General features: G+C 33.8%; 2 protein-coding genes and 1 pseudogene across 2 annotated transcripts; 2 read left to right on the forward strand and 1 right to left on the reverse strand.

Moving 5' to 3' along the window:
• The first annotated feature begins 3,850 nt into the window (after window positions 1–3,850).
• LOC136201277 (eukaryotic translation initiation factor 3 subunit I-like) lies at window positions 3,851–7,616 on the forward strand. Its single transcript, XM_065991901.1, has 8 exons — window positions 3,851–4,185; window positions 4,346–4,561; window positions 5,353–5,480; window positions 6,479–6,598; window positions 6,725–6,814; window positions 6,992–7,078; window positions 7,170–7,249; window positions 7,366–7,616. Exons 1-8 carry the CDS (start codon window positions 4,002–4,004, stop codon window positions 7,439–7,441), a joined length of 981 nt encoding a protein of 326 aa, XP_065847973.1. The 5' UTR covers window positions 3,851–4,001; the 3' UTR covers window positions 7,442–7,616.
• Window positions 7,617–9,659: 2,043 nt separating this feature from the next.
• LOC136235102 (V-type proton ATPase subunit B 2-like) lies at window positions 9,660–17,562 on the forward strand (annotated as a pseudogene).
• LOC136235101 (NEP1-interacting protein-like 1) lies at window positions 16,084–19,715 on the reverse strand. The gene is made up of 5 exons (XM_066024615.1): window positions 19,490–19,715; window positions 17,968–18,146; window positions 17,621–17,704; window positions 16,697–16,813; window positions 16,084–16,410 (listed from the first exon to the last, which is right to left on the reverse strand). Exons 1-5 carry the CDS (start codon window positions 19,599–19,601, stop codon window positions 16,243–16,245), a joined length of 660 nt encoding a protein of 219 aa, XP_065880687.1. The 5' UTR covers window positions 19,602–19,715; the 3' UTR covers window positions 16,084–16,242.
• Window positions 19,716–24,770: the final 5,055 nt, after the last annotated feature.

The following is a 24,770-nucleotide window of genomic DNA, read 5'->3' on the forward strand; positions in this document are numbered from 1 at the left end:
CTGTTGAAATAATAAACTTATAATTAATAGAGTCTTTAATGTGGTTCAGTGTATTATCTAAGAGTCATTTCTGTATCTGTATTTATAGTGAGTTAATGTGGTTTACTAAGAGTCATGTTTGTAATCTATAAATACCTATCAATACAAAGTAGTAAGGCAAGAGAATCAGAAGAGAATTTCTTCCAGCAATTATACTCTTCCCCTGTACCTCTGAAAGTTTATTTATTTGATCCAACATGTTCCACCTACATATGTTTGATTCCAACTCCTCCAAATCGAATTTTATAATTTTTTAGATTACCGAAAATTTGAGTTTTATGTGAAAACTCATCTCTTTGATACATTGGGCTTGGTTCAACCTGTGCAGGTGCTGACCAACCTCTGTATTAGATATTAAGTCATATAGGATATACAATGCAGCAGCTAATAATCTATTAGAACACTGGAAGAAATCAGTTGGAATTAGCCCAACTTATTTTTCCTTTTTCTGTTTCAATATTTTGCTTTTGTCTTCAATTTACCAAATTGATATGTATATTTTGTGATGGAAAAATCAATAAAATGTCATTATCAGTTTGTTCATGAATGAACTGCATTACAATTGAATTTTTTTTTTTCCAGCCTTGGCAATTGTTGATGTCATCACCAGTTTGTTAAACAGTGATCAGATTTAGCTGCTCTCTTACTTTGATGATTAGGTATTAGAGATGTTACAAATTTATCACAATAATAAGTAATAATGAAAGGTCACGGGTTCGAGTCTTAGCAGCGGTCTCTTGCCAAAAAAAAATTGGTAGGGAAAGGCTTACTTAAGTTAGTCGCGTCTTAGCTTAATCAAAATACAACAGCTCATGACATCTTACTTCAATTCTGTATGAGATCTTCTGCAGAGCTTATTGCTTGGTACCAAATCATTAATTCAAACCTTTATCATTATGTGACTAAGCTAGATGTTAGTTAGACCTTATATATTTGTAATTGTCATAGTTAACAAGAGCAATTTTAATTTTATTAGTGAATACCTTTCTATACAAGAGTTACTTCTATATATGTTCTAAAGGAAGAAATTACCATTTTAACTATTTGCAAATTTCATTGTGGAATCAAAGTGATTATGATTTTGGTTCTTTTTCAAGTTTTTTTTATCAATAAACAAATATGTATATATCAACAAACTATAAAATATCTATTACAAGGAAAAATCAAATAAAAATCAGCCTAACTATTTCAGAGAAACAGCCCTAAAACAAACAAAAGCCCAATCATAACTACAGGGATTTTGAAGCATCCCCTTCTTAGTTTTAACATAATTACAAACATTCTAAATCACAGGTGCACAATTAAAAGGGATCCCTTCAAAGCACTGCTTATTACGAGCAAACCAAACTTGATAAACCAAAGCTGAGAAAGCAAACCCCAGCAAGGATACTTCCACTAGCTCTCTTACATGTGGTTCAGTCATGGTTGACGGGTTGTGAAACTCTGCGCATCATAATGGCTTGATGTTGCAGCTGTCATTTTGCACTTGATAATTTCAAATTTACATATCCACCTTTGCTTAAGATGAATTGTTAGTTACAGATTACTTCACATAACATAGCTGAAGACATTGTGGGATGGGGGAGTGGATATGAGGCCAATACTGAAGTGTTCATGCCCACATATTTCTATTGCTTTAACATTAGTTAGGGAATATATGATACTTATATCACAATTTTATTTTCCCATAAAAACAATTATGACAATTTTTTCATGTTCATATTCTTTTGAACTATCCTTACATCTCACATGTGCTCTATAACAATATAACTTAATGTCCCATGCTATATAAAGCGTTTACTTGATACATATCTGCAAATACAGAAGATTTTACCCTTGGTACCCATCAAGCAAAAGCTAAACTAACAAAAAAGCTACACCAATATTGCATACCATTTCACCATGCATACATTCTCCATCGCAAATTTAACTTTGATTTTTGTGGCTTCAACATTCCATGAATTCTCAATAATAATAATAATAACTGAAGAGAAATAAACCATAAAAGAATTCAGTAATCGGAATTGGGAGAGAAAGATGATGCTCGGTAATCAGCTTTACTGGGCGTGATTGAACAATCATAAAACCGGAAGAAATTTTTTTATCAGCAATAACAATTACAACGTATTTGTAAGAAATCGGAATCAGAAGAGGCAAAACTCTGTTAATTGGTAGAAAGAGAAAATTGAAAAGCAGACTTGAATATGTGTCATCGTACCTGGATTGAATTATTAGAGTTAATTAAAGGTTAACAAACATTTAAGGTGTTAAAGCTATTACATTGCCATATGTCAAATGATAAATGGGGTACAGGGAGAGGGACAGCAAAGTTGGGACAGCAGATTTTAATACGCTATGACCTGTTTAGAGAGCTGATTAATTCTTTTTAATTAATTGACGTGGTTGATCCACCAGCCACGCTCAAAAAACCTCTAAAATTTATAAAAGGAAATTCAGATTTCAGTCTATGATCTCATACAATGAGATGCGGAGTCCATCTATAACATGTTGGATAAAGGCAACTTAATTTCATCGTGAGGATTGGAAAAGTTACATGCTCACATCACCGTGGTTTCTCAATGGTTATTGTTTAGTTCCCATTCCTTTAGATTTTATGTTTTGGACTACTTTAACTCTGATTTGTTGGTTTATGTAATTTTACACTTTACTATTACAGTAAAACCTCTATATAGGAATACGTTTGGGACCGGACAATTTGTATAACAATTGGGAGGTTATTCTTATATAGAGTTTGGTACCCAAAAAAAAAATCAACACTTAAAGTTTATAAATTTAATGTTTAGCATATCAAGTCTACGAGTTTTATTTCCAATATCTAAAGAATTGGAAGAGTTTTGAGTTTAGTTTCCAATACATAAAGAAAAGAGTTTTATGGGAAAATGGTAAGAATTTATAGTTAAAGTTGGAATTTGTGTGCCAACTCATATTTAATCTCAATAATTTTTAAATTTTTTAATAAATTTTGTTTAAATCCTTAATACATATATACATTATTTACATAATTATTCCTATATAGAGGTATAGTTTCTAAAGGTGGGACTTGGATTATGTATAACAATTAACATTTGGGAGGTTATTCTTATTTATAACCGGCCCAAGTTGGGACCAAATTTTTTTATAACAAATTGGAGGTTATTCTTATATAGAGTATTCCTATATAGAGGTTTTACTGTACTATTATAGATGTATAAATTTCTCTCTTTGAAATATGTACATAGTTTAGGGGTTAAAGCTGTATAAATTTCTCTCTTTGAAATATGTATTTTTTTTTTTTAGCATTTTTATCAAATCAATTTTAGATTTATGTGGCCTCAGAGGTAGAGCTCTTGAGGGAAAATTGAGGATTTTTCTATTCGTTTGGGATTTTAGCTAAAAAAAAAAGATAATATCCATTTGACTCCTTAAACTATCATTTTAAAGTCAATTAGGATTTTAAACTATCAAAATCATTAATCAGGTCACTAAACTAATAAAAAATCATTAATTGAATCCCTATTCTAAACAAAAATCATCAATTGAAGCTTCATAAAAAGTCATTCGGTTAAATAGTTTCAGACCATATTCCCTAAATTTATTTTAAACCAACACAGAGATTATTACGGTCTATATCAAATAGTCACAGTTTCTAATTTTAGAATAGAATATAGACTTAATTGATGATTTTACTTAGTTTAGGGAACTGATTTGATGTTTTTAATAGTTTAGGATCCTAATTGATTTTGAAACTTTAGTTTTGGGACTAAAAGTGTGTGTAATGCCTATAAAAGAAAAAAAAAATAGAGTTAGCTTGAGAATTGGGAATTTTGCTATTCCTTCCCATTTTAGCTTGTAAAATTGGAGGTTTTATTGATTTAGGTCAAAACCACCTTCTCTATTTTCCTTCTCTTAACCCCTGACTCCATCATCCGCCGTCCCAGTACAGATCGGAACACACAGCAGCGATGAGGCCAATTTTGATGAAAGGCCACGAAAGGCCCTTGACATTTTTAAAGTATAATAGAGAAGGCGATCTATTGTTTTCATGCGCCAAGGACCACACTCCCACTGTTTGGTTCGCCGACAACGGCGAGCGTTTGGGTACCTACCGCGGCCACAACGGTGCTGTTTGGTGTTGCGATGTCTCAAGCAAGTTTCTTCTTTTTTCTCTTTTGATATGGTTTTCGATTGGCCTTTTTTTTTCCCGGTTAAGCTGTATATATTCTTCAATGCTTGATTTTTCTTCTTCAAATTGTTGGTATTAGTTTTTGCAGCTTCCAATAACATTATTTTGTTTTTGTAATTATAGGAGACTCTATGCGCCTTTTAACTGGGAGTGCAGACCAGACAGCAAAGCTGTGGGATGTTCAAACTGGGACTCAGTTATATTCTTTCAATTTTGATTCACCAGTGAAATCTGTAGATTTAGCTGTTGGAGATAGACTTGCTGTCATAACAACGGATCCTTTCATGGAGTTGCCCTCGGCAATTCATGTAAAGCACATTGCTAGAGATCCTGCTGACCGTAAGTATTTTTCTTTTAAGTAACTTCAACTGCTTCATGTTGTATATGTGAAATTTGTGTTATTCAAACTCTATTGAACCAAGTAGTACACTTCCAATGGACTTATTTTGGTAGTCTGCTTGGGCTTGCCTATGAAAATTCCAATTTATTCTGGGTTTGGTTCATTATTGATGATTGACTACTACAGCTTTCTTTCTTTGAATGAATAAATTATTTGTATTTTGTAATTGGTACTGCTAATATGTTTGAGTGAACTTAAGATTCCAGGCTTGACTAGATTTAGAAGCTGTGTTGCAATGAAACTCTTTTTCATTAGCGTTTCAGTGTTTCATGTCCGTTTCGATTACTGTTTCCTAGCTAATTTTTATTAGAAATAACCTTTCCTGGTATCCGTTTCCATTTCATTTCCCGTTTCCGTGCAACATAGTTTAGAAGTTTTTATGTAATTTATCTTACATTAGTTTAATAATTTGGAATCCTGATTTTGTTTGAAGAGGAAGCGGGATTCTTGAGTGAAAAAAAAGAAATAACATGGATTATGAGATATATAGGGTTCAACTCTTTCAGTTGTGTAGCAGAAGCCATCATTGTCTTGCATTGCTGCTATTGCATCATGCGGATTCACAGAGCTATTCATTGGTCCATACATTCACTTATTATTGTATTTGCATGGAGGTTTTGGTGTATTGCGATGCAGATGCTACGTCTCTCATGTCATTGTTTTTGTTATTTATACTGGAAGGCTTTTATTTAGAATTGTGTACATCTAATTTTATCAATAATATGTGTAGAGACTGGTGAATCTGTGCTTGTTCTCAAGGGCCCGCAAGGAAGAATTAATAGAGCTGTTTGGGGACCCCTAAACAGGACTATCATAAGTGCTGGAGAAGATGCTATAATTCGTATATGGGATGCTGAGGTAACTACACTACCTACTATTACTTATTTAGCAATGTAGGATTAGAAAAACGTAATCTTGAAGTCATGTAGGACAGCTACGGAAGATTGTGTCGTAGCTGATATGTTTGCCTATTCTTGGTAATGAATAATTCTGTAGCACGTTTAATATATTTGGTATAGCAGAGGAAAATTTGGTGTCCTGAATGATCTTGTCTTGTGGCTAAAATGGATGGATATGTTGCATATATGGTTGCATGAGAAGAGGCTGAAATCTGAAATTTTCATTTGGTCAAACAGTGATCATACTAATCTACAAAAGTGTAGCTCATGGCCTTACCTCTAGAGATTTCCAGGCTCCTTTCACCTGGAAATGGAAAGCAGTTGAAAATAATTTTGTTACATCCAAAACAGGTGGATGGATTAATTTACTTGAAAATTTCAGATTCCGGCCTCTGAAAGTGTAGCTCATTCAGTTAATCTCTGAAGTGTTGGTCCTAAGTGGTACTACATCAGGTTGAACAATATGATGTTTGGTTGACTATTTTGCTAGCTTCTTATGCTCCGAATCAAGTAGCACTGCAGCCCTATGCAAAGGCTTGAGATGATTTGGATGAAAATGAAATATTTTTGTTCAAGATTGGATAGTATCTTTTTGCTGGTGCATTTGGATATGCATGTCTCTTATGCTCTGTATTTATCATTTGTTTCATGTCTTCTGTATTTTTTTTTTTTTTACTGTAGTTGACTTTTGAGGGCGAGCCTTGGCGCAACGGTAAAACGTTGTTGTCGTGTGACCGAAGGTCACGGGTTCGAGTCTTAGGAGCGGCTTCTTGCCAAAAAATTGGCAAGGGAAGGCTTGCCCCCAGTACACCCTTGTGGTGGGACCCCTCCCCGGACCCTCGCTTAGCAGGGACACGTAATGCACCGGGCCGCCCTTTTACTGTAGTTGACTTTTATGAGCTGACTTTGTTTGAAGTGTTTAATTTTAAAGCTGTGCTCTTCAATCAAACTTTGCAGACTGGAAAGCTTCTGAAAGAGTCAGATCAGGAAGTAGGGCATAAGAAGACAATAACATCACTCTCAAAGTATACTGATGGCTCACACTTCCTTACTGGTTCTTTAGATAAGTCTGCTAAGGTAAAACGCCAAGATATATGTTCTCTTCCTGACTGTTTATGTTTTAGTTTCGCTATTTCTCATATCACTTGGCATTAATTGACTCTTCATATAGTAGTTAATTGCTATTCTCTTACTTCTTCTTAGCTTTGGGACACCAGAACTTTGACTCTTATCAAGACTTATAAGACAGAACGTCCAGTCAATGCTGTTACGATGTCTCCACTACTTGATCATGTAAGTTAAGATGAATTATTATTGACTATTTTACTGATATGGTAGTGTTTTTTATTTATTTTTCAAATTCAAATTATTTTTTTCATTGGATACTTGTGAACTTATGAAATTGTGTTCCGAGAGGGCTGTTTCTTTCACATGATTTTTCATGGACATAGTTGCTCTTTGGCTCTGCAGGTTGTTCTTGGAGGTGGTCAGGATGCTTCATCTGTCACTACCACTGATCACCGTTCCGGCAAGTTTGAAGCAAAATTTTATGACAAGGTTAAAATTTTCATGTTCATAATAAGATTTTTTTTTTTTTAATGAGGAGGATTTACTTTTGAAACTGATATTCATTGGCTTACTTGTTTAGATTCTTCTTGAAGAAATTGGAGGTGTGAAAGGCCATTTTGGACCTATAAATGCTTTGGCTTTCAATCCTGATGGGAAGAGGTACATTTTATGTTATGCTTCATAAAAGGTTCAGGTCATGTTTGTGTGTACATAATCGGGTAAATTACATCCATGGCCACTCAACTTTACTCATGTTTGCACTTTTCATTGTGTAGCTTTTCGAGCGGCGGTGAAGATGGGTATGTGAGATTGCATCATTTTGATCCAGATTACTTTAACATCAAGATTTAGATTTAGTGCAACATAGTTTGGTGTCTGGTCTTGTTTACCAGAAAGAGAAGAATGAAAGCAATTTTGTTAGTTGTATTTCCAAGGAGGAGGTCATGGTTACAGAATGTTTATTCAAATTATAACAATATTTATCTTTTTCTTGTAATGCATCACTTGTTTGTACTATTGTTCCCTATTTCTCCCAATGTTCTTAAAATGATTTTCGCCCGTCAATTAAGAAAGTCATTAAAATGTGTTATTTTATTAGCATGTATTCCTTCAATTTCTGAGTGGGGTTTGAGTGGAGAGTGAAACGTTCTTTGTAGGAGGCTTCCTCGATCAACGAAGAAGTTGATCCTCTCAGCAGGGGATAATTTAAGGCATGGGGTTTGCCATACCCAAACTCAATCCCAAATACTACTCTCCAAACTCAACCCCAGATACATAGTGGTGGTGAATAGAATATATTAACGTACGCTAACCGTAAAAGCCGAGTTGGTATGTGGAATACTACAGGAAACAAGGACTATCCTGACATTGGATCTTCGTCACCCTCTAGGTTAGTAATCGGTAAGTGATCCATACTAGTCACTAGAAACTAGGAGAGTCGGGAATTCGTCCTTCGTGAAAAGAGGTGGATTCGTCCTTCGTGAAGAGAGGTGGATGTCTCCATAGGGTTGGAACCCTAGGGACTTCGACATAGGCCATAATGTGTGATCCTTATAGGATGAGGTTTATATACGGAGGACTCTCCAGGATGGAATATCGATAAACGCATTGTCGTGACGCTTAAAGGGATAAGTCCATTCGATAGAAATTGGCTGGCCTTGTCGAGACCCATATCTGTGACACTTACGGTTCATCAAACAACATTTCGGCTCATATGGAATTTTAGAGTTGATAAAAAAAATTATTTGAAAAAGATTATATACGCCTGGTTTTTAACTAGTTATATTTATATTTAGATCAATCGCATATTTCAACTTTTCATTTTGAATCTATCAACTTGTCCATTTGAATCTATGATACACATGAACTTGTCAATTTTGTAGCTCATCCACTCTTAAATTGAATCTATCAACTTGTCAATTTGAATCTATGATACACATGAACTTATCAATTTTGTAGCTCATGCACTCTTAATTGTTGATTTGGCAAATTTAAGTCTAACAAGGTATGGAATATGCTTTTCAATTCTCGGTGAAATTCATTGAATAAAATAATTAGATGATTAACAACAAGTTTCAGGTTTTCGATAGTTCAAGATACGAATAATGTGCAAAAATACTCTTAGCGTTTATATGTAGGAGCAATTTTATTCTTGACATCTAAAATGCTGCAATTTTACCGCTAACATTGTCATCCAATTGCAATTTTATTCCTAATATTGGCAAGTTTGGTCAATTTTAAACATTATTATAAAGAAAAAAGTATAAAAATAATGCTTGTAGTTTGTCCAATTTGCAAATAGAGACATGTGGTTTAAAAGCTTGCAAATAGAGGTCTATGGTATGGTTTAATTTACAAATAAGGTATTTCATATTACTGTTCTGATGTAATCAAGAACATTTTTATTTTATTTTTTTAATTACATTTACATATTGACAAAATACATGCCTAAAAATTAAACTGCAGTTGTGTAAAATGAACCTCGATATCAATTTTAGTTCATAAAGTGTGAAATAAGTAAAGAACGTAAAATTTCCATCGTATGCTATATGATTCCGATTTAGGGAGCTGCGTTTTGGGGGAAGGACCGTGTTTTGTCGATATGTAAGAATAATTTTTTCCAAGATAAAAATGTCATTGCCAAGCTCCTTGATGAAATCGAATAAAAAAGAAGAAGCATTACCGCGAGAATCGAAACTCGCCTCCAAGGATGTAAGAGTAAATTCTTATCCCTAAGAGTTACACTTATCAAGTCAATCAGTCTATTTTTCCGGGTTGGTTGTAATTAGAATTTAAAAATATAATATGAAATACCTTATTTTGTAAATTAAATCATACCACCGACAATTTAATGAATAATTTCTCCAATTAACCCAACTTGTTAACATTAGATATAAAATTACTGACCGCAAATGTTAAGGATAAAATTACACAATTTTAAACATTAGAGATAAAATTAGCCATAGGTGTAAACATTACGGGGGTATTTTTACACCTTATCAATCAAAATATACTATTAAACTTGCAAAATGTTACAAGTTAAGGGCTTATATTATATAGTAAGCATTACTTTAACAAGGTTCTACAGAGAAGTGGATAAACAATCAGTGACGAACCACGCCAGTAGTGATTGTCAGCGAATCAATAATTACAGAAGAAAACCAAGTTCGTTTATTCACAACCAATTTTCCAAGTTTACGCCTTCCGATTAAACTCTTTCTCCAACTCTTCAATTTCTATGAGATTATCCGTAAATACTTGTTAGTATCAGATCCGTACTTTGATTTTCAATTCATGTTCTCTGTTTCTATACTTTTTTTAACATAGCTTTGTGGTCAAGGCTTCACTTGTACCCAGTTTAACATAATTCCTTTCTTTGGATTTGACAAGGCACTGATTTTTCTCCAAATTTCCCTCCAGGGAGATAATCATTTATTTTTCTGATTACTCATCACCTGAAAAATGTAAGCGGAAGAAAAGAGTTTAGAAATGGAGGGAAATCTAGAGGTTGCCATGGGTGAGGTCTTTTATTCTTTTTCAAATGTTCTGTTTCAATTCTACATTTAAATTCTCCCATTTTTGAGTCTGATGTTTATGTAATATGGTTTTTGTTATATTGCCTTCTATTTTCAGAGTATAGAATAGTCTCTGGTGTTGCCGGGCCTCTGGTTATTCTCGAGAAAGTCAAGGCTGATCTTTTTGCGCTTGGTTATTTCTACTCTGAAGTTCAATATCTTTCATGTCACATAACCTTTCGAATGTTGCAGGGTCCAAAATTCCAGGAAATTGTTAATATTACCTTGGGAGATGGAACAATTTGGCGCGGTCAGGTCTTAGAATTAGATGGGGAAAAAGCCATTGTGCAGGTCTACTTGTGCTCATTTCTTACTTTACTCCTTTCCTTGAACTTCCCTCCCCTATCTACCGATGGAGAAATCCCCAGAAGCATCAAGTAGCTTCCTTCTTTCCCTATATAAAATTAGTAGTTAATTGTTGAACATGATTTTCGCCAATACACCTAATTTAAGCTTTTCTTTCCTTATGATTTATTCACAAATTTCTATTTGTTGGAGTCTAATTAATTTGCACCTAAATCATGGGCTTCTCTCAAAAATTTAGTTAATTGAGTGCTGCCTGAGCAAGGTGCAGAAAGAAAACCTAGAAAGATGGAATCCATAAGAGGGTGGCATCAATTTACTATTGCTCTTCTTCTACTGATTCCATCTCACATTTCTGTTCATTCTTGTTTTTCACTAATAACGGTTTCTTCTTTGTGCAATATTCTTCTTCTTCTTCTTCTTTCCTTTTGTTTTTGGGGTATGTGTCTGTTTTGAGCAATTGTGTATAGCGCTGCAGTTTTTGCATTGCTGCAGCCTTGAACAAGGGTGCATAAATCAGGAACTGCTTAACCAAGCAGTAGCCTAGCCTGGAAAATGGCTGGCTACTTACCTACCCATTGCATCTTACAGTTCTCTTGAGCCCTCAGATAAGACTAGCTTATTATCGGAAAGGACAAAGATGCAGAGGTTGGTATCATTCTATGTCTTATTTAAAGTTTCAAGTTTAATTCTTTTGTGTTTAATGTAGAATAAAATTCATACTTTCTTTTTTGTGTTCATAAAATGGTATAAAATTACAAATGCTCCATCTAGAGTCAAAGACCTCCCTGATAGGATCAAATAAGCATTTGTACTTTTGTGCCTACCTAAACGGTTTAAAATTTCAGTAAGATGTTTTATTTTTTTTGTTGTGTAGATGTTCTATCCTTATACTTGTTTGACATTATTATTGGTCTTTGTAGAAAGGCTTGGTTTATGTCTAATTCTCCCTCCCTTTTTAGTGAAGGCTTCTACTGGAGACTGATTTTTTCTGTTTACTCCAAGACAATTAAAGTTGACCATTTCCTTTGATTAACTTCATGATTGTTAAGCTTGCTTGTGTATACTATGAGACAAGACTAGCCACTCCATTCTCTTATATATGTTTTTCTTTGCTTGCAGGTTTTTGAAGGAACATCTGGTATTGACAACAAGTTCACAACTGTGCAGTTCACAGGAGAGGTACAACGTTTTCCTTTCTTTTTCTTTCAGTTCTGGAACTTAGTTGAGTTCATTGATTTGGGCCATGAAATGTTTGTTGAAATATGCCAATAATGCAAGAAAAGTTGAATAATCAATTTATTAGTTGTTTGTTCAGTGATGAGCCATGATCAAAAGAAATATTATTTATTTACTATAAAATCTTTGTTTGGCACATTTTAGTTTCATTTTACTATATTAGATTGAGTGGAATTTAAGCTAACCGTTAATGACTCTTTTCGTATAATCTTTAGCATAAGATGCATTTCATTTTCTTTAACTAGAATATTCTAATTTCATTGTGGTATGGGAGACAACTTTCATATATTCATCCATTATGGTAAATTTTGTGATTTATGAAAGATAGGAGCAAAGTTTTTACGTTAGTGAACATTTAGGATTCTGCATATTGCCATATTTTTTGTCCAGCTGCACATATGCATGACCGATGGCTGAATACACACTGTTATATGAGTTGCTCTTGTTATAATTGTTGTAGAGATCTTTCTTGTGAAGTTGTTTTATTATATTATTGTGACCTTTGTAATAACTGAAATTTCGTCAGGTTTTGAAAACACCTGTATCATTGGATATGCTTGGATTGGGCGCATATTTAGTGGTTCCGGAAAACCCATTGATAATGGTCCTCCAATTCTGCCAGAGGCTTTCCTAGATATTTCTGGTAAGATGTGGAACGTGATATTTGCTCTATCATTGGGTGTTAGAAGTTTTATTGTGTTTTATTTTGTTCTTTCTCGCTTTAATTGGAACCCTTTTCCTTTTCCTTGTCTTTCTCAGGAAGCTCCATAAACCCTAGGGAAAGAGCCTATCCTGAAGAGATGATACAGACAGGGATATCATTGATGTCATGAATTCTATTGCCCCTGGTCAGAAGATTCCACTTTTTTCTGCTGCTGGTCTTCCTTGTAACGAAATAGCTGCTCAGATTTTTCGCCAAGCAGGTCTTGCGAAGAGGCTTGAAAAGTCTGGAAATCTTTTGGAGGTATATTTTGTACGCTGGTGTTGATAAGGAGGCCATTCCCACCTTTTCTTTATTAGTATGCTTTGTTGAATTGAAACCAAATTCTTGGTCTTTCTTAGTCCATCATCACTTGAATGCCATTCTATGCTTGTTTGTCTGTCAGAGATGGCCGCCTTTAACTTGTATTTGCTTTCTCTCTGTAATATTAACTACTGGAAACTAACCATTAATCTGCACTTCGGGGATAAATAACTTGCCAGATTCAATTGTTGTCTCACTGGGTATAACTTTTAATTTATGATTCAGAGACTTTTCTGAAAGAAAAAGGTTTTATTGTATTGGATTGAATTATTCAGATGGTTATTCATATGGTTTTTGCCTTTTCTTATTTGGAATTAGGACTCCATTTGCCTTTTCTTTCTCTTATTTATATGTTTTCTTCTAACTGAGTTTGCTAAGTACGAAGCTGTTCTCTAATATGCGATGATTTTGTCTGTAGAATGGGGAAGAGGACAATTTTGCCATTGTATTTGCAGCCATGGGTGTAAACATGGAGACAGCCTAATTTTCAGGCGCGATTCTGAGGAAAATGGATCAATGGAGAGAGAGTTCCCTTTTCTTAAACTTGGTAATTTCAACTTAATTAATCTCTGTTCTTTTCTCATTTTGTTTGTCTAACTTCGCTTTATTGAATAGTTTGTCTATAAATATGCCTATGCACTACTTGTCAACATTTTGCTTGCTGTTTTACAGGCCAATGATCCCACCATCGAGGGAATCATCACTCCTCTAATTGCCCTCACAACTGCAGAGTTTTTGGCCTATGAATGTGGGAAGCATGTTCTAGTTATACTTACTGATATGAGTTCTTATGCTGATGCTCTTTGTGAGGTAATGAATTTACCTCAACGAGTTTTGTAGACACATTAACATCCTTTAAACTTGAAGATCTTCAGTTTCTTGCGAGGATTGGATCATGACTTTTCTCGTTTTCTTTTATATGTTTCATTAGAAATTTTCTGCAACTGACTGATCTGATAAAACATTGCTGATTCTAAGTCCAGGTATCTGCTGCTAGAGAGGAGGTGCCTGGAAGGCGTGGATATCTGGGTTACATGTATACTGATCTTGCAACAATTTATGAGGGTGCTGGGCGCATTGAAGGCCGAAAAGGCTCCATCACCCAAATTCCAATTTTAACCATGCCCTATGATGGTAATCTTTTGGGTTAAAAAAAAGAAGATATGCTCTACTTGGCACACAATTGCACTTGCCATCAATTTATGGTTGATTTTTTTTATATTTAAATAGATATCACACACCCTACTCCTGATCTTACGGGTTATATTACTGAGGGTCAAATATATATTGATCGACAACTTCATAATCGACAGGACTCTTAGTAGGTTTTGGTTCATTTCTCTCAAAATTGTTTCCTTAACGTCTCCCAGCAAACCGTTCTTACTGGACCGAATTCAAGCTGTGCCAAATCCTCGTAATACTGTTGGTTATTATGGAATAATAGTTAATGGAAAAGTTTTTTTACTTTGCCAAGTATGCCAATCAGCTACTAAATATGGAACCTCCAGTAGAACTAGTCTAACACGAATTCTGCTCATCATGTGCTAGAATGCCCCCTTTGCTTATATTAAGTGAACTTCATAGGATCCTTTCCAATATGAATGATTCAGAGACTCGTTAATATATACGTTCTTTCTCTTCTTTGAAAGATATTCATGGAAATGAGTATTGTCCTGCTTCTTTTGAGTTAGCATAATAGACCTTTTTTTTTTCTTTCTTTTTTTTTATTTTATAAAAAGCTGTGTAATTATCGGTTCATCTTTTGAGCAGATATACCCACCTATTAATGTCCTGCCGTCACTTTCTCGACTAATGAAGGTAAGGCATATCGCCTTGCCTCATGCTCAGGGTGTCTTCTTCAAATACTGATGTATACCGAGTTAAGAAATTCATTTGTCAAGGCTCATTGTTTTTGATATACCTGCAGAGTGCTATTGGCGAGGGAATGACTCGTCGAGACCATGCTGATGTGTCCAACCAGGTCATTTTCTTTTTGGAAGTTCGAAGTTTATGATCACTTAATATATCTTGTAGGTCTCTCATTTAATTCCCTCTTGATTTGGAATTTCAGTTGTATGCAAATTATGCTATTGGAAAAGATGTCCAGGCAATGAAAGCTGTGGTTGGAGAGGAAGCACTTTCTTCTGAAGATTTGGTAACCTCTCTTCTCTCTCTATTCTTTCACGTGTCTTCTTATTGATTGAAATTTTCATATGGAGGAAGGGTAAATTACACCCATGGCCTTTCAACTAAGGTCTTACTTTCTTTATGGCTTCTTACCTTCAAAACCGGACATAAAAGTCACCGAATTTTGTTCTTTACTTACATAAAAGTCCATTGATCTCAAAATGACTGATGACGCCTCAGAATAGAAAAGTCCAAGAATTGAAGTTGTTTAGAACCACATTTTCCATGGAACTAACATTTTCAGTTTTCCAAATCACCATTTTTGGAGCTCTAAACAACCATTTTCGCTCTCCTAACCAAACAATACCTAAACGACATGAAAACCAAACGATTCAAGAATTCAAGTTGCTTAGAATATTATTTCCATCAGCTCTACAATGGGAGGGTTACCTGCTATTTAAGTGGTCAAAGGTTGGTAAAAGGCAAAGTTCAAGGACTTTTATTTCCGGTTTTAATGTTCAGGGGTCATAAGAAAGTTGCTTGGAACACAAGTGGAGGGGCCATGGGCGTAATTTACCCTATGGAGGAAAACAATTGGCTTGAATACAACTGCCTTCAGCATAATTGTTTTTTATGTTAAAACAACTCTGTCTGAGTGCAAACAATCTTTCAAAAAACACTGAATGTGTGTTTCTTTTCTGCAACCACTAGCTATATCTGGAGTTCTTGGATAAATTTGAGAGGAAATTTGTGGCACAAGGGGCTTATGACACCCGCAACATCTTCCAGTCCCTTGATCTGGCATGGATGCTGCTCCAAATCTTCCCTCGCGAGCTTCGGCGCCGAATATACTACAGTCGTGATGCAACAAACTGAGCTGATGAAGCTAGTGAGTTTTCATTTTCTTATTTCTATCCGTTTCTACTAGAGCAGACTTGAGTTATGCAGTTGCCCTGCCGGAGTTTCAGGACTCGGCCATCTCGCTTGCAGAATGCTGTGTGTAATCTCAACTAAGGGTGCATTAAGATGTTTGTCTGGTTTTCAAAATTATTAGCAGATTTTTGTTTGTCAAGAACCTGGAAGTGTCAGCCTATGATATGATAATTCCTCTTGCATTTTAGCAAACTGGAACTGATAGAAAGGTCATTAGAAACATAAAAAGCCCTTTGTATTTGAAGTTTATATTCCCTTCGAAATAAAAAGAAATGCTTGTCAAACTAAACACATCCTTGAAGAATAAAAATTAGTTTTAGTTTATCCTTGTACAATTTGAATATTCTAAACCTATGAATATGTACAAATAAAGAATCAATCTTTCTCTAAACAAACCAAACCCCAACAAAGAACAAATGAATGAATTTCTTCCTACATTCTATGCTTAAATTTCAAGTATCTTTTCCCATTTTAACTATCATGGCAATCCAAGTTTTTGATACTCTTCTTCTGCACATTGGGCAAGAACAGTGTCCCGTAAACCACTTACAGATACATGACAGGTGGAAAGTGTGTCGGCAATTCGGCAAGCTGCAAACAGTATCCCCTAATTGGAAGTCCTTCCAATGAGAAGGAAAATGAAAAATTCTCTAGTAAGTTCATATTCTTATTTGGCTTTAGTTAGCTCCTGTACTTGTACGTTTTTGGACAGTCTAGCCGCTGACTAACAAATCTGTTAGACGAATCTCTCATTTTTCGTTAACTGGTGCATCATTAGTTTCTATCTGAGCCAATTAATGGAGATTGGAAGAAATGTCTAACAGATTTATTAGCAGAAGCTAGATTATCCGAAATTACAAGCACATGAACTCGATAAAACAAATAGAAAGTGATAAAGAAGAAAACCTGAAGGCAAATTGAACAGAATGGTCCATTCCATAGGGTGTCCACTAGGTTCTTGTCTGTGAGTATAATCTTATTTTTCTGGACTTCATTTTGCATTATATGCACAACATTTCTTGCCTGATAGATTACATTCATATTGGAGCAATAAATTAACATTACCATCTTATTTAAAGGAAAGGACAGTAGAAGAAAAAGACTAATTTTGAGCATTTGAAATGCAGGTGCCTTCTATGCTTACTTTGTTTTTTCTACCATTGGATGAGCTTACTTTGATAAAGTTCATCACCATCCAATGGTGAAAAAAACAAAGTAAGCATATCCTAACCCTTGAAATGCATATGAATACAAGGGCGAATACAGACTTCGAAAGCTAGAGAATGCAAATTTGCATCCCCAACAATCTATTTTGTGGGAAGACTGAACCACCACTCTCAGAGGTGGTTCCCGGAAGTTAGGGTGCTATCTCCGTCTTGTCCTCTTTTTCATTTGTAAAAGGGGAAATAATTTATTAGTCCCCTACTTTTTACCTAACACACTGTTTAGTCCTCCTATTTTGAAAAACACATTATAAGGTCCCTAGCTTTTGCCAATATTAATCCTTTGGTCCTTTTGTCTAGTTTTTTTAGACTTATAACCGTTATATTTGGCATAAACAGACAAATATAAAATAAGAGTAACATGATCATTTTATATTGTGTCGTGTCTGTCCTAAAAGCTAAGATATGTTCGGTTGAAAATCTAAAAAAATAGATAAAAGGACCAAAGAGTTAATATTGACAAAAGATAGGGATCTTAAAATGTGTTTTTTAAAATAGGGGGACCAAACAGTGTGTTAGGTAAAAAGTAGGGGACTAATAAATTATTTACCCAAAGACAATATGCTTTGCATTGGTAGGAAAAAGAAATTAAGTTGTTGAAAGTTACCTGAGTTTCTTGCAGGACATGCATGGTTGGACTAAATCTTCCTTGAATTAGTGTTTTTCTGAGGCAGTTTGAACCATATTCGACCTTGAAAACAGAATTAGGTGTAAATTAACTAGTCAAAAGTTGAAATAGAGGGTTAATTTCACCTATGATCCTCAAACTTTTATTTTTATAACAGTATAGTGATAATACTTCAATTTGTAGCGTCAAGCCCTACAGCGCCTAAAAGATTTTAACGTTACAAATTGAAATATAATGGCTATACTGTTGTAAAAGTGAAAGTTTATGTACCATAAGTGAAATTAACCCTTCAAATTTATGGAGAAGAAGAGAAGCAGGAAGCTTACAATGGAAATGAAAGAAGCAATTGTACAATGATCAAAATCGAAGGTTGCAAATGAAACTTTAAAGATTTCGGCAGAGAGAATACAGCCCACAATAGTTCCAACTGTGGCTCCATGGAAAAACCCACTTTTAGTACTTACTCCGACCAAACCTCCCGATATGGCTCCCAATGTGGCGCCAACTACAAGTATGGATATCAAAGTTGTGGGTGAATAATTATGTAAATCAGTTAAAAAAAATTACTAACTGAAAATTTGACAAAAATAAAAATAAATTTACGATATTATGATATTTTAAGATTGAAAATTATATACTGATAAAATACATAAAAAAAAGATTTTGATAAATGTAAATAAAAAAATTTAATGTAATTTTCTCTAATTTTTTTTTTCAAAATTACCCTCATTGAAAAACTTTTTTTTTTTAAGAACCAGAAAAGGTAATAGAGCGCTAGAGAAATGGTAATTTTGTGACCCAAAACCATGCATATTTCATGATATAATTGATGTCATATGTTACATAGAAAATCCTATGACGTGAAAAGTATAATTCTGCAGTCTGCCTTTATGTTATATATATTCATAATTTTATACACAAAAAATTTAATCTCAAATTTAGAAAAAAGTTTAGACGTGATTATTTTGAATGAAGTTTTGAGGTGATTAAATTGGTTTAAGACATAGAATTTTTCTGATTAAGCTTGAAGTAGACTTGTCCATGGCCAGACTGGATTGAATTTGAGCCAGGCTTAACAAGTTTTTGTTTAAAAATGTTCAGCCCAAATCAATCTGTTATTAATTTAGATAAGTTCGAACTGGAAACTCAGGCTTAAAAATGAAAGCCCAAGCCGGTCCATATAAATCCAACTGAAAAAAAATAAATAATTTTTAATAATAAAAAATAAAATTATACTTAAAAAAAAATATTTAATAAATAAATATATAAATTTAGTAGTTAATATTAATAGGCCGGGTCGGACCGTACTATTTTATAAAACTCATGCCTATTTCAAAAAATAGATAAAATTTAATGGGTCTGGATGGCTTAAACCTAAGGTCAATTATTTTATATAAGTCTGGCCTAGGCGGACCAAACAGATATCTAAACCCGTGAACAAATCTTGTCCGAATCTGACCTTTGAATTTTATGGGCTGAGTTGGATTGGGACAAACCCGGACCGACCCAACATAACCCATGAACCGATATTAGAGAAATTAAACACATTCTTAGAAAAAAAAAGATTTTTTTTTTTTTTTTTAACCTTTGTGCAACAACTTTGAATGATAAATAATGGTGAGCTTTACTAAGAGGCGACAAGTCGTAAAGTCAAGTAAGTATCCATTTCTCACACGGAACAGAATAACAAAATTATTGCTTAACATTTAACTTTTACGTTTCCTAATAACTCAAGCATCTATGGCTGCTGCTGCATTTCGCTATTTTCATAATTAAACTGATCTATTCTACATATGGAAAATTTAAGGAATAATAGTAATAATAATGAAAGAGAGGAATTGAACAGACCCACTGCGAAAACGAAAGCTGAGATTGCGAAAAACAAGCTGCAGGAAATTGATGAAATTGCAGAAGAAACCCCTAAAATTAAAGCTGATGAAGAAAATATGTACGTCGCCATGGATAAAAAAAGAAGAAGAAGAAGAAGAAGATGGTGAAAAGGAGAGAAGAGAAGTCTATAAATATAATAGACAAGGCAATGAAGCCGCCATAATGAGAAAGCTGACCATTTACCTCTTTTCTTCTTCTTATAAAGGAATTTGTCAACTTCTTTTTCATCTTTATATAGAAATTTACACTTCTGTCTCTTTCTCTCTCTCTGGATATTTTATCATTTTTTTAAATACATTATGAGTACTTTAATTTGGTACAAAAAACTAATTGAGTCCTTAAATTTACAAATTGTCTCTTTAAAGGAACATATCACAAATTTGTTTAAATTCTTCAACTTATATATTTCAATTTGCATAAATCTCTTTGCAAGTTCTTCAAATTAACCGCCTGTTTGTTAGAATGGATATAGGAGATGGGATAGAGATAAAAAAACACGAGATAAGTTATTCCGTGTTTGTTTGGGAAATAGAAGAGTGAGACGGATGAGGGATAAGCTTCTTATCCCTCAAATCCTATACTCAGGAAGGGGATGGTATAAGGAGGTGGGATAAGCTCCTGCGATTTTAATAGCATGAAAAAGTCATTCTTATCTATCAATTTAATGTTATGTAGTTTAAATAGAGTTAAAATAGTAAAATGTATTATTTTATCCCCATCCCTATTCCACATACCAAATTGAATAATAATTCTCGACTATCATATTTTTATCATTATCCCAACCATTTATCCTTATCCCTATCCCAACCTTTATTCCTATCCCTATCCCAATAGAATACCAAACGCCCCGTAACGACAAAATGCTTTATAAATTTAAAGAGACAAGTGGTGAAGCTCTTTAGCCAGATGATTGAGAGGTCATAGGTGGGAGGTGGATTGAGGGTTTTTCTTTATCTTTAATGTAATTTTCATTTGTTTAATGTAAGTGCATTGCGCACAACTTAAAAAAAAAAAAAACGAGACAAATAATTTTTGTAGTCCAACTTGAAAGAGTTCCTAGTATATTAAGCCCAATTCTTCCAAATTATCATTTAAGACAACTGAATTAAGGGTCAAAAATGTTTAGTAAATAAATCTAATTTTACGCATCAATTTAGTTTTATTAACAAATATTAGTTCAATTTTTATATATTTTAAATATTAAAACTAGTGGAATTTTAGATTATTTTATCAAATATTACCAATTTAAAAGTTAAAATGATCCAAATTTAATCAATTAAGGTTGATTTGAGTGGTTAAGAGTATCAAATCAATTAAGTTAAATCTTAAATTCGAGTCATAGCGTATGCATAAAACTTTAATTGTGAGGGATCCACTTAAAAATTGTCTGATGAGCCTCAAACCAAGAAATCAGATAAACTGTATAAAAAAAAAAAAGTTAAATTGAGATCTGAATTTAATTTGTACTAAATTGATTTTTAAAAACATTTTTTATCCTGTTTTATTTTTTTCCTACGAAAACACCATTTTGATCCTTAATGTTAAGAGAATTTCATGATTTTGGATTCTTGCACCAAAATAAACGTGAAAGAGGAAAAGAAAGAAAGAAGGGGAATATTCTTACTAGCCCAATGCAGCCCAATTTTGTGTTGACCATTGACCATGTCGTCCCATTTCTTCTTCCAATTCCATTTCACTATTTGCAATGCAACTAACTTCAATTAATTACTTTCTTTTAAATATGATTTAGTACAACGTAATCAATGAAAAAAAGTAATTAATTTATTAGTCCCTATATTTTCAAAAACACACAGTAAAGTCTCTAACATTTTTCTCGGTGAACTGTTTAGTCCATGCCGTTCAGTGGCGGAGCCAGAGCTCAAAGTCCGGAGAGGCTCCATTGCATGGAGATTTTTTTTCCTTAATAACGACTTAAGGTTTTGATTCAAAATCAAAATTTTCAATTTTTTGATAATATAAGGGTAAATTTGATCATAATTAGAAATATTAAGGTGCAAAACAATTAAGCTTCAATATAAAGTAAGGATAAAGTGTAAAAATACTCTAACATTAACACCTAAGAACAATTTTATCCCTAACGTCTAAAATGGTGCAATTTTACCCTTAACGTTGGCAGCCAAGAGCAATTTTATCCCTAACGTTGACAAGTTTGGTCGATTGGAGAAATTATTCATCAAATTGTCTTCTCGATCATGAATTTTATAACTAAAAAAATACAATTAAAAATAATAAAGACGAATGAGGTAAATAATGATTAAAAATGATACTTAGGTAGTAATATTGATATTTTTAAAGCAGAATTAGGTTTAAGGGAAAAAAAATTAAAATGAGATAAAAAATGAAGAGATGGAGATTTAAACATGGGACCAATTGGATGTGGAGATTCCTTCAATTATCACTACAACCAACTGTGCAAATTTAGTTTTATGTTATATAATCACATTCTATATTATAAGTACTAATTTTAACTATTTTGGGGGCTGCTCGAGACTGAACCACTGTTCGTCAAGGGTGTTCCGGAGGGCCGGAGGGTCGACCGACCCTCCCCGCCCCCTCTGGATTCACCCCTGACGCCGTTAGACTTTTATGAAGATTCTGTTAGTCAATTTGAATGTGCGTTCTTCTTTTCCTTTATTTTCCTTTCTTTTAAACTCTACTGCATTTGAAATCAACTTTGAGTTTTCTTCTTCTTGATTTTCTTCTTAATCGTTCAAATTCGTAAACATTGGGTATGTTCTTTTTCTTGTTCTCCATACAAATAGCTTCTTCTTCTAAATTGGATTTCCTCTTCTGAAATTTGAAGGTAAATAGTAAAGGGTAGTTTAGTCATTTCCAAATTCATAAACGGTAAAAACTCTAACAAACAAGCGGAAGGACTAAACAGTTCACTGAGAAAAAGGTTAGGGACCTTAACATGTGTTTTTGAAAATATAGGGATTAATAAATTATTTATCCACAAAAAATAAGAGAAAATTACAAAAATGGATCAAATGGGAGGTCCATTTACATATTTAACCCATTTACTCAACCTACTACATATCTAGATTGATTTTGTGTGATTTTTCCATAATACCCTCAATATTTACGCGCGTCTGTCTCCCTCCCATCTGACTTCGCAGATTCGATCTTATGCGAAGCCTGCGAACTTAATGTTTGGGTTTACTTGATGAATTTAATTAGCATATGCGGAGCCTGGATGTGTTTTGAAGCTAATTTGCGAAGTGGTATATAAAAAAAATACCAAACAACAACAGATTCTAACATTAAAATCATAACATTATCAAAATTTAGAACAAGATTGCCACAATAAACTCCTAACAAATCACTTCATAATACATAGGCTCTTATTCACTACCGATGGATGGATGTGTCTCACGGTACAGAACAAGATTGCCACAATAAACTCCTAACAAATCACTTCATTATACACAGGCTCTTATTCACGACTGATGGATGGATGTCTCACGACACATAGGCTTTTATTCACCACTGAGGGATGGATGTGTCCCACGGTGTAAGCTCATATTCACCACCGATGGTTGGAAGTCCAGGCCTTTTGAAATGGATGTCTCTCATGGCACCCCAGCACGCCGACTTCTAGGAATGAATATTATGTATTCAATCACCTTCAGAAAAAATTATTCGTGTTAGGTAGAAAAAAGGAAGATTTGGCTTCGCTAAGTATTCGAACATAAATGTGCAAGGAACAGGGTGATTTTACTTAGCGAAACAATGATTTCGCGACGTTTGCGAGGAGGAATGTAACGCTCTGACTTCGCGAAATGATGATTTCGCGGAGTCTGTGAGGAGAAATGTGACCTTCTGACTTCGCGAAATGATGAATTTGCAGAGTCTGCGAGAGAAATTTATCGAATTACCTCCCAAACTTCGAGTAATCATCGTTTCGCAAAGTGAAATCGATAAATTTCTCCCCACAGACTTCGCGAAAACCGCATATGCTAAGTGGATTAATGGGAAAAACGCAGAAAAAACAATATATACTTACATTTTTCGACGAAAACAATATGATAAACTGAGAAAAACGATCAAAATAACGTAGAATCACCATTTCTTCGATGGTCATAAGAAAGAAGAAACCAAGAAACGAGCAGGAAATGGAAGAGGAAGAACCATGGCTTCGTTTTCTAGGATTAGGAAGTTGCAGGATCAAGAGATGAAGAGATGAAGAAGAGAAATACATTGTGATTTGGAGAAATGGTGCAGATTTCGTGCAATTTAGAGGAAGATAGGAAGATCAAAAGTCTTGGAATCATTAATGGAGGAGCTGTCAACCGTTTCGCATAACCAAGGAGAAGAAGGGAGAGAACGTTCCAGTAAGGGGGAAGTGGGAAGGTTAGGGGTATTATGGAAAGTCACACAAAATCAGTCTAGATATGTAGTAGGTTGAGTAAATGGGTTAAATATGTAAATGGACCTCTCATTTGATCTAGTTTTATAATTTATCCTAAAAACAAACCTACAGACCGTATATGTAATACTTTTGTTCCACTTTAAGGTTAAAGTACAAAAATTTTAAAAAAAATTAACTTTAACTAAAAAACTTTATTACCCTAATATTAATTACATCCACTAATTATCTTTTTATCTATTCTCAAAGTAAAACGACAATTTAAAAAAATATATATTTAATAAAAATCAATTAATGTATATGGATTGAATCAAAATGACATGTATTATGGAATAAAAAAAATTCTCTAGAAATAAAAAGACATATATTATAAAACGGAGTATATTATACCCACTACAAAAAAAAATGGTCTACTATGACACTAAAATTTAAGGTTTAACGACGCTTTTTGACGTCCTTAAACATTTACCCACGCTTTCTAAAGTGTCGTCGCAAGCGTCATTAAATCGAGTGTCGTTAATTTTAACGACGCATTAAAGCTTGTGTAGGTAAATTCAAAGCGTCGTCACAAGCGTCGTCATGCTTCCAACGTTTATATTTTTAGCGTCGTAATTTTTTTATATTTTATATTTTATATTTTTGAAACTTTCACTACGTTTTAATGAAATGTCGCAAAGTTAACGACACGTCATTTTTTGCTACACAAAAAACCACGACGTTTAAATTTTAAAAGCATCACTAAAGTCACGAGAATTATATATTTAACTACAAACCTATTATGTTTTTGTTAATTAATTATGCATATACTTTTGATGATACTTCAATATAACTTTTTTATATTTCAAGTAT

Source organism: Euphorbia lathyris, chromosome 7, assembly GCF_963576675.1.
Source record: "Euphorbia lathyris chromosome 7, ddEupLath1.1, whole genome shotgun sequence".
Taxonomy (NCBI): domain Eukaryota; kingdom Viridiplantae; phylum Streptophyta; class Magnoliopsida; order Malpighiales; family Euphorbiaceae; genus Euphorbia; species Euphorbia lathyris.

Coding starts and splice junctions, on each gene's coding strand:
- LOC136201277 (XM_065991901.1), top strand. CDS start 4,002: ATGAGGCCAATTTTGATGAAAGGCCACGAAAGGCCCTTGACATTTTTA. Junction 6,599..6,724: donor CTTTAGATAAGTCTGCTAAG/GTAAAACGCCAA, acceptor ACTTCTTCTTAG/CTTTGGGACACCAGAACTTT. Junction 7,079..7,169: donor AAGCAAAATTTTATGACAAG/GTTAAAATTTTC, acceptor TTACTTGTTTAG/ATTCTTCTTGAAGAAATTGG.
- LOC136235101 (XM_066024615.1), bottom strand. CDS start 19,601: ATGGCGACGTACATATTTTCTTCATCAGCTTTAATTTTAGGGGTTTCT. Junction 18,147..19,489: donor AGCTTTCGTTTTCGCAGTGG/GTCTGTTCAATT, acceptor CCATACTTGTAG/TTGGCGCCACATTGGGAGCC. Junction 16,411..16,696: donor TCTGTTCAATTTGCCTTCAG/GTTTTCTTCTTT, acceptor TCTCATTGGAAG/GACTTCCAATTAGGGGATAC.